The 14,512-nt window shown below is 42.9% G+C and overlaps 1 protein-coding gene across 3 annotated transcripts in view; it reads right to left on the bottom strand.

Moving 5' to 3' along the window:
- Positions 1–3,840: 3,840 nt before the first annotated feature.
- The window catches only part of LOC110489719 (5'-AMP-activated protein kinase subunit gamma-2), a 97,942-nt gene continuing 87,270 nt past the window's right edge, over positions 3,841–14,512 (bottom strand). For all 3 annotated transcript variants that reach the window (XM_036943912.2, XM_036943913.2, XM_036943914.2), the window contains 4 exons: positions 13,926–13,963; positions 13,596–13,742; positions 9,624–9,717; positions 3,841–6,870 (listed from right to left, as the gene is read on the bottom strand). In XM_036943912.2, the coding sequence (XP_036799807.2) occupies positions 5,879–6,870; positions 9,624–9,717; positions 13,596–13,742; positions 13,926–13,963 (1,271 nt within the window). In that variant the 3' untranslated portion in view covers positions 3,841–5,878. The remainder of the gene's footprint in view (positions 6,871–9,623; positions 9,718–13,595; positions 13,743–13,925; positions 13,964–14,512) is intronic.

Here is a 14,512-nt window from a genome sequence, read left to right as displayed (position 1 = left end):
CATCTAATCAAACAAATCATAAAACAAGAGGAAAATTGGTCCAGATTTACACTGCATCAGAGATTTTCATAATGTAAAAAGTTTGGACTGAACCTGCAGTATTGAGAGCTAAATCTACTTAGAGCCAACAGTATTGAGAGATGAACCTACTTAGAGCCAACAGCATTGAGAGATGAACCTACTTAGAGCCAACAGTATTGAGAGATGAACCTACTTAGAGCCAACAGTATTGAGAGATGAACCTACTTAGAGCCAACAGTATTGAGAGATGAACCTATTGTGTCTTTGGAGCACTTCCAGAACAATACAATATTCCACCCATCCACCTGCTACAAATACACAGTGCAGCCCAGTACACCATATTTGTGTCACTGAACTCAAGTCACGCCATTACCCAGCGAGCATTTCTGAAATACTGTATACACCCTTTCCAAAGGGAGAGCTTATCATTTACCAAACACCTGGTCCTAGGGCCAAAGTCCCATAATGTATTACTTGAAGGAAATGTGATTGATCATTTTTGACAGGTCTATTTGGCTTACGTGAGGTGATTCCAGGCATCTTAAAGCAATACATCTAGCCAAGCATGTAACTGTTTGACCTCCGTCAAGTAATTGGAAATAGTCCAATTACGTTACAATTTTACGTTACAAAACAATTGAATAAATTGTTTTATTGTGTGCCATGATGAACATGATCCAGCTGTGATTATGATTTGATCACTAGGATTTAGATGCAATTTTCTCCTCTTTGTTGAGCTTAGTTCAGGGCCCTTTCTCCTTCTCCTTGAGCTGCTTCTGCTCTGTGTTGAGATTCCTATGTCGTCATGAGGAGCGTCCAGGAGGTTGTTGTACTGCGGCACTGAGCAGTCACTCTTACCTATATCTGAAAACGAAAACAAAAGACAGACAGCATATGAAACAAGGAGAGGGTTAATTAACACATATACAGTCGTGGCCAAAAGTTTTGAGAATGACACAAACATTAATTTCCACAAAGTTTGCTGCTTCAGTGTCTTTAGATATTTTTGTCAGATGTTACTATGGAATACTGAAGTATAATTACAAGCATTTCCCAAGTGTCAAAGCCTTTTATTGACAATTACATGAAGTTCATGCAAAGAGTCAATATTTAGTGTTGACCCTTCTTTTTCAAGACCTCTGCAATCCCCCCTGGCATGCTGTCAATTAACTTCTGGGCCACATCCTGACTGATGGCAGCCCATTATTGCATAATCAATGCTTGGAGTTTGTCAGAATTTGTGGGTTTTTGTTTGTCCACCCACCTCTTGAGGATTGACCACAATTTCTCAATGGGATTAAGGTCTGGGGAGTTTCCTGGCCATAGACCCAAAATATCGATGTTTTGTTCCCCGAGCCACTTAGTTATCACTTTAGCCTTATGGCAAGGTGCTCCATCATGCTGGAAAATGCATTGTTAGTCACCAAACTGCTCCTGGATGGTAGGGAGAAGTTGCTCTCGGAGGATGTGTTGGTACCATTTTTTATTCATGGCTGTGTTCTTAGGCAAACTTGTGAGTGAGCCCACTCCCTTGGCTGAGATGCAACCCCACACATGAAAGTCTCAGGATGGTTTATTGTTGGCATGACACAGGACTGATGGTATCGCTCACCTTGTCTTCTCCGGACAAGCTTTATTCCGGATGCCTCAAACAATCAGAAAGGAGATTCATCAGAGAAAATCACTTTAAAATGTGCAGTTTTGTCACAACACAATGCCACAGATGTTTCAAATATTGGGGGAGAGTGCAATTGGCATGCTGACTGAAGGAATGTCCACCAGAGCTGTAGCCAGAGAATTGAATATACATTTCCATAAGCTGTCTCCAATGTTGTTTTAGAGAATTTGGCAGCACGTCCAACCGGTCTCACAACCGCAGACCATGTGTATGGCTTCACGTGAGTGAGCGGTTTGCTGAACAGAGCGCCCCATGGTGGCGGTGGGGTTATGGTATTGGCAGGCATAAGCTACGGACAAAGAACACAATTTAATTTTATCGATGGCAATTTGAACGCACAGAGATACCGTGAACGAGATCGAGGCCTATTGTCGTGCCACTCATCCACCGCCATCACCTCATGTTTCAGCATGATAATGCACAGCCCGTGTCGTAAGGATCTATACACAATTTCTGAAGCTGAAAATGTCCCAGCTCTTCCATGACCTGCATACTAACCAGACATGTCACCCATTGAGCATGATTAGGATGTTCTGGATCAACGTGGACGACAGCGTGTTCCAGTTCCCGCCAATATCCAGCAACTTCACAAACCCATTGAAAAGTGTGATAACATTCCACAGGCCACAATCAACAGTCTGATCAACTCTATGTGAAGGAGATGTGTTGCGCTGCATGAGGCAAATGGTGGTCACACCAGATACTGACTGGTTTTCTGATCCACGTATCTGTGACCAACAGATGCATTTCTGTATTCCCAGTCATGTGAAATCCATAGATTAGGGCCTAATTCATTGATTTCAATTGACTGATTTCCTATTATGAACTGTAACACAGTAAGATAATTTAAATTGTTGAATGTTGCGTTTATATTTTTGTTCAGTATATAATGGCTTGGCTTCATATAAAAAACAAAGGATCTGATTGGAAACCTTGATTTGTAACGTTCGTAATATGTTTTTCAAAAAGTCAATCAAATTCAGCCTACATTAACTCAGACAGGAAGGACATTATTATTCCCTCTACTGGCTGAATAGTGTGTAGTCTGAATCAACGCGCTTCTCCCTATTGACTTGAATCCAACAGCCTGGCTCCAGCGTCACACAGCACTCCCAATGACCTTTTGCCATGGTTGGCACAAGCTCAGACCGTGTGGCATGTGATACCCATATTTTCTGCCTTAACTGCCTCGGAGTGGCTCCAAAGCAACAAGCGGCACTTGACAGCTTAATCATTCTTAGCTGAAGGACTGCTATGCCAGCCTTGTGCAAAACGGTGCTGCATTAGATGGCAGCTATCTGACCAATTCTCCTGTTGTTTTTTTAACACTGATCTTAACTTTGGTACATAATGTCCCCGACATCATTTCCTATGACACAAAATATTGACTTCAATGAGTCGGCAGCATTCTGCTTAATTTGGACCAGGCCCTAAATCCCTAGGTTTTGAAAGAAGAAGCTGCAGCGACTAAAGAGGCAGGTGAGCCGGCATCCTGACGAGACATCAGCGAGCAAATAATCCGCCATTGCCCGCGGTTCTATAGGCGAACATGCAATCAGTGGAGAACAAACTGGAGAGACTATCCTATCAACAATAAATGTTTTATATGCATCTCGCTGGATTTACCTCATTTTTACCAGCATGTCACCTGTGCAACTAGAGGCAACAAAACTGTAGACGACTTTTGATCCATACACAGAAACGCATACAAGGCCCTCCCTCGCCGTCCATATGGCAAATCAGACCATAACTAAAGACTAGAGCTGCTGCTTTCAAGAAGCGGGACACAAATCCGGACACCGAGACGACCTCAGACAAGCAATCAAACAAGCAAAGCGTCAATACAGGACTAAATTTGAATTCTACTATGCCAGCTCTGACGCTCAATGAATGTGGCAGGGCTTGCAAACTATCACAGATTACAAAGAAACCCATCCATGAGCTTCCCAGAGACATGAACCTACCAAATGAGCCAAATGGTTTCTATTCCCGTTTCAAGGCAAGCACCAGCTGTTCCGGACTACTTGTGTGACCTCGCTCTCCGTAGCCGATGTAAGCCTAGTTCAAGGCGACATTTGCACCATTGTGCAACTATGTGGTGCCATTACGTTTCAAAAATTCAATACCACAATCATACACACCAGATAAAAAGATTCAACAGTACGTTTTATTACTTTTTCAAACAGCAAAGTAAAAAATAAAACTGAAAAGTACAATATGTATTACCATTTTACTGTCGTACTCAACCAGTTCTATCCATTTTCAATGGATAATCCCCTTATTGAGACCATCAACAATACACCACAACCTAATCCACAAGGGAAAAAAATAATCAATCTAAATGACGAAGAACATTATTTTACAGCATTGTATACACAGAAAAAAATAATGATCAATACAGAGTACAAGATATCTTGCATGCCTCCAAGTAACTGGAGAAGTAAAGAGAAATGTTGGATATAGGCAGCTGCTGCTCCTTGAAAAGCATTGAACAACAAAGTCAGCATACCGTCACCTCACTTTCGTTCTCTTCCACCCTCTAAAATAGTTAAGCACAGAGAAAATACGATTTAATAAATACAACTTTGAATCTATCTTTACAGCATCATTTCAAAATTAACATTTCAGGAATATAACAGACAAACTTTGATTCTAGAAAATTATCTCAACATCAACAAAATAAACACAAGGTGTGATATATCATGTTTTTGGTTTTGGAAACGCTCACATTCAGTTTTAACACGTTTTTGAACATTCTCCAGCTCTCAGCCAATGACGTGTGACTACTTGTGGGGCTACTTGTGGGGGCGAAAGGCACCAATGATGTTAAAGAGAGGACAGCGAGCACAGCCCGTTGTCAAAGGGACATCATAACTAGCAGGGGGGGGGATTGGTATAGTTTTCAGAGAGCCTCTGTTACGTTCACAAAACCTTGTGCAAATAAAGCTAAAAACAACACTCCCTGAAGGAGGAGAGCAGACAGAATCATGATAAAGATGTAGAAGTACACTGGAACATAAAATAAGCTTAAAAGACTGATATTCAAACCATTTGTGTGCTCATGGTTGAGACCATGACCCTGTCCAGAAACAATCCTTAGCCCCTAACTTCTATGCCAGGGGTTTTCAACCGGTGTGCCTTGAGGAACTTGAAACTTTTCCCTAATCTTATTTTAAAAATACTTTAAAACACTCAAACATTTCAAGTCCGGTCAGGTTGTAACATTTGTATCATCTGAGGGTTGCGCATCGCAAGCAAAGTCATTTGAATCATAAAAAAAAAAAACTTTGCCTGTGACTGAAAACCACTAGCACGTCTGATTAAGCTTAGCTGTTCCACAGCCTCTGCCATAGAAAAATATGGGGAGCATGGCTTTATCGGTGGTTACATCTTTACAATGCAGAAAAAAACAAATCTCTAACCAAAACGGCTCAAAACTAATTACCTATTCCCCAAGAGCTACATTTTTGTAAATTTCTAGCACGGAGTCACGAGGCACTCTTGGATACACACAAATTAACCCTATTTATCTATAAGAAAAGCATTTGTTACAGAAAATAGCAGTTTGGGTGAAATGGGGGTCATTTCCACTAAAATCGATTAATATGGATATTTTAGGTGTGCCACAGAATTTGTCTCACCTCAAGGTATGCCCCGGTTCAGAAAAGGTTGAGAACCACTGCTCTAGGTAGACACTTGGTGTAGACAGGACAACATGGTGGTAGCTCCGCCTTTCTCTCCGATAGGCTAGGTGGAATATTAGCCACATTGCTCACACCCATCCACTCCGTTCAAGTCTACACAAGTGCCTAGAGGATAGGGACTACGGGTTGTTTCTGAATTGGGCCCACAGACAGGTGATGCTGGAAGATCCAGAGGTAACAGGACGGGGGTGTTATAGTGCACAATCTGGAGAAAAGGGAGGCACAACCCAGTTATAGTAAAGTGATCCCTGGTTGGTCAGCCCGAGAAAGTCACCCATGTGACCATCTCCCCCATCACAGAAAATTACCCATTAGGACCCTGGTAAGCTGGAGTGTCACACTTCTACTAAACCACCCATCCCAACAATTAGATCCAGCCTCTTTCTCAGCTCGCTCCTCTTCCTGAGTCAACTTCCTCTCACAGCAGCGTCATGGCAGGCCAGTCACGTACGGCTTGTGGCGACGGCCATGGATGTCACTCTGCCTCAGCATCCTTGGGTCCAGCGTCAGTCTCTACCTTCACTACTGCCTCAGACTCTGCCACAGCCTCAGCATTCCCCACCTCAGCCTCGGTTTCAGCCTTAATCTCCACCACCACCACCTCTGCTTCATCCTCTGCCAACCCCACCGCAGCCTCGGTTTCAGCCATAACCTCCACCTCAGCCTCTACCTCGGTTTTAGCCTTAATCTCCACCACCACCACCACCTCTGCTTCATCCTCTGTCATCCCCACCTCAGACTCGGTTTCAGCGTTAACCCCCACCAACTCTACCATCACCACCCCAGCTTCAGACTTAAACTCTACTTCCTCTGACTTGGTTTCAGCCTTAACCTCCACCTCAGCCTCTATCTCTGCCTCAGTTTCACCCTTAACCTCCACTACCTCAGTCTTGATTTCTACTTGCACCACCACCTCAGTCTCAGTCTTACCTTCCACCTCTGCTTCATCTTCCACCACCACCTCAGCTTCCACTAGAGCTTCTACCTCAGTTGCTGGTTCAGCCACCACTACCTCGGTCTCTACCAATGTTTCTGGTGGTTCCTCAGTCTCTGGTTCTGCCTCTACTAACATCTCTGGTGGTGCCTCTGCTGTGGCCTTTTCCTGTGGTTCTGTATCTGCTGCTACCTCTACCTCTGGTTCTGCCTCTACTAACATCTCTGGTGGTGCCTCTGCTGTGGCCTCTTCCTGTGGTTCTGTATCTGCTGCTACCTCTACCTCTGGTTCTGCCTCTACTAACATCTCTGGTGGTGCCTCTGCTGTGGCCTCTTCCTGTGGTTCTGTATCTGCTGCTACCTCTACCTCTGGTTCTGCCTCTACTAACATCTCTAGTGGTGCCTCTGCTGTGGCCTCTTCCTGTGGTTCTGTATCTGCTGCTACCTCTACCTCTGGCTCTGCCTCTACTAATGTTGCTGGTGGTGCCTCTGCTTCTACTTCTGGTTGTGGTTGGCTGTTCTTCCTGCAGATACCTGGAGAGAGAGAGAGAGAGAGAGAGAGAGAGAGAGAGAGTGTGAGTATGATTGGGTTAGCATGGAAGTGTCTCAGAGGCTCTTGTCAATGCTTATGCAGATGCATTCAGAGATGTGTGCATGACCAGTTAGCAGTGGAAATCTATTTTCGTTGCTCTCATTAAGTGTAGTTAGCTGCACACCCATGCTAAATTAAAACATGGATGTTCCCTGAGTAATGCAATTAGATAAAATACATCTCAATTAAGCAGGAGGCTAAATCTATTTGCCATAATTGGTGGGGAGCTCTCATCATGTCTACCCAAATCAAAATCTTAGTGTTTAGAATTTTGCTGCAGCTCAGGAAAGACCTACTGTTGGACTGTTGGTGGCATCTCTGTGTGTACCTCTTTAAAATGTCTCATGCAATCTTTTTAGCTCAGAGATGTGAGGTTTTGCCTTGCTGTTGAATACCATGTACACACGTTATACTTAAGCAATTAGGCCCGAGGGGGTGTTATATGGCCAATATACCACAGTTAAGGGCTGTTCTTATGCACGGCCCAATGTGGAGTGCCTGGATACAGTCTTTAGATGTGGTATTATGGCCATATACCACAAACACCAATGGTGCCTTATTTCTATTATAAACTAATGTAATTAGAGCCGTAAAAATACATGTTTTGTCATACCCGTGGTATATGGTCTGTTATACCATGGCATATTGAATACTTGTTTCTGTTTGCCTTGAACGGCATTCTAGAGTGTGAATCATCTCCCTATAACGCACAGTGTATTATGCACGGTAGAATTCAATGGCGATAGTTAGTTCTTACATGATCTACGTTTGAGCTTCTTTTGAAAGCAAGTCAAATTGAAAACATGAGTGGCTTTGTTGAATTGTATTTTCATAATGGCAAGCTAGGACAGATGGTTTGGTTAGCTAAACGAGCAAGTATGTTTGTTTGCTTGTTACCTATAGCTATCTAGTAAACTTCCAAGCTACTACTTCAGTGGATGTTGAAAACATCTATTGGCAGATTAACACCTTTCTAGCGGCAAATGTGTTCAATTTTAGCCATGGTATAAAAGGGATAAACAACTTGGCGCTCTATACATTCTCTCAAATATAATTCAAATCCGTGGTAGGTCAGTTCCACTCCGCTAGCGCGTCGTGGAACACACCAATGTCATTCATAATTTTTTCCCATGGAACGCATAGCCCCTCGTTGATTATCGCTTACATATACCACGGCTGGCAGCCAATCAGCATTCTGGGCTCGAACGACCCAGTTTGTAGTTCCCAACATTAAACCCAGCACTTTGGACGTGTTAATATTTACAACACTTCCCCAAGCAGATCATTAATATGCAGTGTTTGTCATCTAGATATAGAGCGGTAGCAGTCAAAACAACACCTGCACAACTCCGTCACCTCTGACAGGCTGAAAACAGGGGGTTGTGTGTATTAGGGGATGCAACAGAACATTTGTGTCATGTTTTGCAATAGAAAATGTGCATTTCTTATTAAACAAGTCCAGGTGTTGTGGCTTTTCTGACACAGTTTGCTCAGAAAAGCTCTGTGGGCAGACTTCAAATACAGATCTTAATAGGAGAAGTATGTAGAGAGAGAATTCTGCTTTGTGTTAGATTCTAGACCTCAGCAACATAGGTTACTTCTTGCCATTCGAGATGAATCACAATGTTTACTGATACAGCTCTCCAAATAATACCAAGGACCAAATAAAACTAGCTTAAATATTAACATGAACATAACGATGAGACACCAGCTAAACAAACTCAAGGTGTAGAGTCTGGGTAAAGGCAGAAATGTTTTGACAATCTGATTAAGTGTGCCAGGCAAGTTAAAGAAAATGACTATTTGAACCCATGTCCGGATGGGTGTAGCAGGGGGTGAATGTGTTGACATGTAGAGATGAGTCTCTCTGATGGATAGAGGCTGGGATCAGACAGTGGGGCTGGAGGGAAAGAGGGATGGAGGAGAGCAGGAAAAGAGAGATGGAGGAAATGAGAGAAAGAGGGATGAGGAGAGGAGGGAATGAGAGATGGAGGGGAGGGGAAGTAGCAGAAAAGCAATCCATCAGGGAGGAGAAGTAGTAGAAAAGCGATCCATCAGGGAGGAGACAGAAAGAGAGGAGAGGGTGGGGCATGGAGAGATAAATGGTAGGGCCTGCTACTCGGTCATCACTCAGCCTTCATGACACAGGCACGAAAACACACACACTAAAGGAACATTCTCACTCAGGCTAGAACACATTTGTACACAGCACAAAAACAGACACACGCTTAACCACAAGCTTGATTATGTGTGAGCAAGCAAACCCTGTGTATTCCATATAGCATGGTCCCCCTCATCAGTACCTTCCCCCAGCATGTTCCAAAACCCCAGAGAGAAACCACAGTCACATTCCACAGCCTACCGCCTCAGACAACCCAGACTAGACCTGGGTTAAGAACATGAGTCAAATACTTACACATTTGAGGTGCACTTGATATGGAATAGTTGAGACTATTCCAAAGGTTCCATTGTACCAGGTAAACCAAATCAAGTGCAGCTCAAGTACCTGAAAGCATTCAACACACAGCATGTATATGACCCAGGGCCAAATCAGACTAGCCCGAGCCACACCGTGCCATGCCATATCATACCGGTTTAGAGGCCTTCCTTTTGTCATCTATTGTTGGGGGTGGAGACAGGACAGGGTGGAGTTTTTTATTTTATTTCTATTAGGAGGAACGCTGGGCGTTTATACCTGCAGGGGTGAGCACCAGGGCCTGCAGGATGTCCGACAGGGACACGATGCCCACGATCCGGGCATTCTCATCCACCACAACCAGCCTGTGGACCTGGGGACCAGAGGAGCAGGAATATTATAGGAGGAGAGGATCAAGGTTAGCAGAGAAAAGAGGAGAGGGTGCTATATTATATCTGAGACTGTGACAGGAGAGGGTGCTATATTATATCTGAGACTGACAGGAGAGGGTGCTATATTATATCTGAGACTGACAGGAGACGGTGCTATATTATATCTGAGACTGACAGGAGACGGTGCTATATTATATCTGAGACTGACAGGAGACGGTGCTATATTATATCTGAGACTGACAGGAGACGGTGCTATATTATATCTGAGACTGTGACAGGAGACGGTGCTATATTATATCTGAGACTGTGACAGGAGACGGTGCTATATTATATCTGAGACTGACAGGAGACGGTGCTGTATTATATCTGAGACTGACAGGAGACGGTGCTATATTATATCTGAGACTGACAGGAGACGGTGCTATATTATATCTGAGACTGTGACAGGAGACGGTGCTATATTATATCTGAGACTGTGACAAGAGACAGTGCAATATTATATCTGAGACTGACAGGAGACGGTGCTATATTATATCGGAGACTGTGACAAAAGACGGTGCTGTATTATATCTGAGACTGTGACAAGAGACGGTGCTATATTATATCTGAGACTGACAGGAGACGGTACTATATTATATCTGAGACTGTGACAAGAGACGGTGCTGAATTATATCTGAGACTGACAGGAGACGGTGCTATATTATATCTGAGACTGTGACAAGAGACGGTGCTGAATTATATCTGAGACTGACAGGAGACGGTGCTATATTATATCTGAGACTGACAGGAGACGGTGCTATATTATATCTGAGACTGTGACAAGAGACGGTGCTGAATTATATCTGAGACTGACAGGAGACGGTGCTATATTATATCTGAGACTGACAGTGCTATATTATATCTGAGACTGACAGTGCTATATTATATCTGAGACTGACAGGAGACGGTGCTGTATTATATCTGAGACTGACAGGAGACGGTGCTATATTATATCTGAGACTGTGACAAGAGACGGTGCTGTATTATATCTGAGACTGACAGGAGACGGTGTTATATTATATCTGAGACTGACAGTGCTATATTATATCTGAGACTGACAGTGCTATATTATATCTGAGACAGACAGTGCTATATTATATCTGAGACTGTGACAGGAGACGGTGCTATATTATATCTGAGACTGACAGGAGACGGTGCTATATTATATCTGAGACTGTGACAGGAGACGGTGCTATATTATATCTGAGACTGACAGGAGACGGTGCTATATTATATCTGAGACTGACATGAGACGGTGCTATATTATATCTGAGACTGTGACAGGAGACAGTGCTATATTATATCTGAGACTGTGACAGGAGAGGGTGCTATATTATATCGGAGACTGACACGAGACGGGGCTATATTATATCTGAGACTGACAGGAGACGGTGCTATATTATATCTGAGACTGACAGGAGACGGTGCTATATTATATCTGAGACTGACAGGAGACGGTGCTATATTATATCTGAGACTGACAGGAGACGGTGCTATATTATATCTGAGACTGACAGTGCTATATTATATCTGAGACTGACGGTGCTATATTATATCTGAGACTGACGGTGCTATATTATATCTGAGACTGTGACAGGAGACAGTGCTATATTATATCAGACTGACAGGAGACGGTGCTATATTATATCTGAGACTGTGACAGGAGACGGTGCTATATTATATCTGAGACTGTGACAGGAGACGGTGCTATATTATATCTGAGACTGACAGGAGACGGTGCTATATTATATCTGAGACTGACAGGAGACGGTGCTATATTATATCTGAGACTGTGACAAGAGACGGTGCTATATTATATCTGAGACTGTGACAGGAGACGGTGCTATATTATATCTGAGACTGTGACAGGAGACGGTGCTATATTATATCTGAGACTGACAGGAGACGGTGCTGTATTATATCTGAGACTGTGACAGGAAACGGTGCTATATTATATCTGAGACTGACAGGAGACGGTGCTATATTATATCTGAGACTGTGACAAGAGACGGTGCTGTATTATATCTGAGACTGACAGGAGACGGTGCTATATTATATCTGAGACTGACAGTGCTATTTTATATCTGAGACTGACAGTGTTATATTATATCTGAGACTGACAGTGCTATATTATATCTGAGACTGACGGTGCTATATTATATCTGAGACTGACAGGAGACGGTGCTATATTATATCTGAGACTGACAGGAGACGGTGCTATATTATATCTGAGACTGTGACAAGAGACGGTGCTATATTATATCTGAGACTGTGACAGGAGACGGTGCTATATTATATCTGAGACTGTGACAGGAGAGGGTGCTATATTATATCTGAGACTGCCAGGAGACGGTGCTGTATTATATCTGAGACTGTGACAGGAGACGGTGCTATATTATATCTGAGACTGTGACAAGAGACGGTGCTGTATTATATCTGAGACTGTGACAGGAGAGGGTGCTATATTATATCAGACTGACAGGAGACGGTGCTATATTATATCTGAGACTGTGACAGGAGACGGTGCTATATTATATCAGACTGACAGGAGACGGTGCTATATTATATCTGAGACTGTGACAGGAGACGGTGCTATATTATATCTGAGACTGTGACAAGAGACAGTGCAATATTATATCTGAGACTGACAGGAGACGGTGCTATATTATATCGGAGACTGTGACAAAAGACGGTGCTGTATTATATCTGAGACTGTGACAAGAGACGGTGCTGAATTATATCTGAGACTGACAGGAGACGGTGCTATATTATATCTGAGACTGACAGGAGACGGTGCTATATTATATCTGAGACTGTGACAAGAGACGGTGCTGAATTATATCAGACTGACAGGAGACGGTGCTATATTATATCTGAGACTGACAGTGCTATATTATATCTGAGACTGACTGGAGACGGTGCTGTATTATATCTGAGACTGACAGGAGACGGTGCTATATTATATCTGAGACTGTGACAAGAGACGGTGCTGTATTATATCTGAGACTGACAGGAGACGGTGTTATATTATATCTGAGACTGACAGCGCTATATTATATCTGAGACTGACAGGGCTATATTATATCTGAGACAGACAGTGCTATATTATATCTGAGACTGTGACAGGAGACGGTGCTATATTATATCTGAGACTGACAGGAGACGGTGCTATATTATATCTGAGACTGTGACAGGAGACGGTGCTATATTATATCTGAGACTGACAGGAGACGGTGCTATATTATATCTGAGACTGACAGTGCTATATTATATCTGAGACTGACGGTGCTATATTATATCTGAGACTGACGGTGCTATATTATATCTGAGACTGTGACAGGAGACAGTGCTATATTATATCAGACTGACAGGAGACGGTGCTATATTATATCTGAGACTGTGACAGGAGACGGTGCTATATTATATCTGAGACTGTGACAGGAGACGGTGCTATATTATATCTGAGACTGACAGGAGACGGTGCTATATTATATCTGAGACTGACAGGAGACGGTGCTATATTATATCTGAGACTGTGACAAGAGACGGTGCTATATTATATCTGAGACTGTGACAGGAGACGGTGCTATATTATATCTGAGACTGTGACAGGAGACGGTGCTATATTATATCTGAGACTGACAGGAGACGGTGCTGTATTATATCTGAGACTGTGACAGGAGAGGGTGCTATATTATATCAGACTGACAGGAGACGGTGCTATATTATATCTGAGACTGTGACAGGAGACGGTGCTGTATTATATCTGAGACTGACAGGAGAGGGTTTTGAAGGTCTGGTGTGTGTGTGAGACAGTCACCTCTGCTTTGACTATCCTGTCCACGATGGTCTCCAGTGTCTCGAGCCGGTTGCACTTCATGACGCCCTCAAAGTACTGTGAGCGATGCCTCAGAGCCTGGGTCACCGTGATGTCCAGGTTGTTGTAGGTCTTCTCAGCAGCAAGGTTCTACACACAGTAAAGACAAACAACTACTCAGTCCATCTCTGAACATTCACTTATGATAAGAAATATTCATCAACATTGAATTAGTCAACTTTTTAAACAGGTGTTTGATGAAGTATTTCATTAAATGTTTAGGAAAGGGATACATTTTTAAAAATGTATTTAAGAAAGAAAAGGGTTACTTACAATGACATCAAACTTGGAATAGATATCCACTACCTTTCCTGAAAAGTGGAAAAACCAAAGAGATTCACAATCCGGCTAAAACCATACAACCGACACGTACGGCACTTACACAAATGACTGATTGGCTGAAAGAAATTGATAATAGTCAATAGTCAGCTTGTGGAAACTTTCGTTAGACTTCAATGCAGCTTATGACATTATCGATCATCATCATTGAAAAACTTGTATTATTGCTTTTTATCCCCTGCTACATCGTGGATGGAGAGTTACCTGTCTAACAGAACACAGAGGGTGTTCCTTAACGGAGGCCTCTCCAACATAATCCAGGTAGAGTCTGGCATTCCCGATGGCAGTTGTCTAGGCCCCTTTTTTCAATCTTTACTAATGACCTGGCACTGAGTAAAGCCTTTTTGTCTATGTATGCTGATGACTCAACATCATGACTCAACAGCATACTCAATACCCCAGCAAGTGAAATCCCCGCAACACTTAGAGCTGCAGTCCGTTTCAGAATGGGTGGCTTGTAATAAACTAGTACTAAATATTTCAAAAAACTAAAAAGCACTGTATTTGGGAAAAACCATTCC

This window comes from Oncorhynchus mykiss, chromosome 15 (assembly GCF_057628025.1).
Source record: "Oncorhynchus mykiss isolate SJ-2025 chromosome 15, ASM5762802v1, whole genome shotgun sequence".
NCBI classification, from domain to species: Eukaryota; Metazoa; Chordata; class Actinopteri; order Salmoniformes; family Salmonidae; genus Oncorhynchus; species Oncorhynchus mykiss.
Note: the sequence above shows the minus strand (reverse complement) of the source record. Positions and strands in the feature narration are given on the sequence as shown.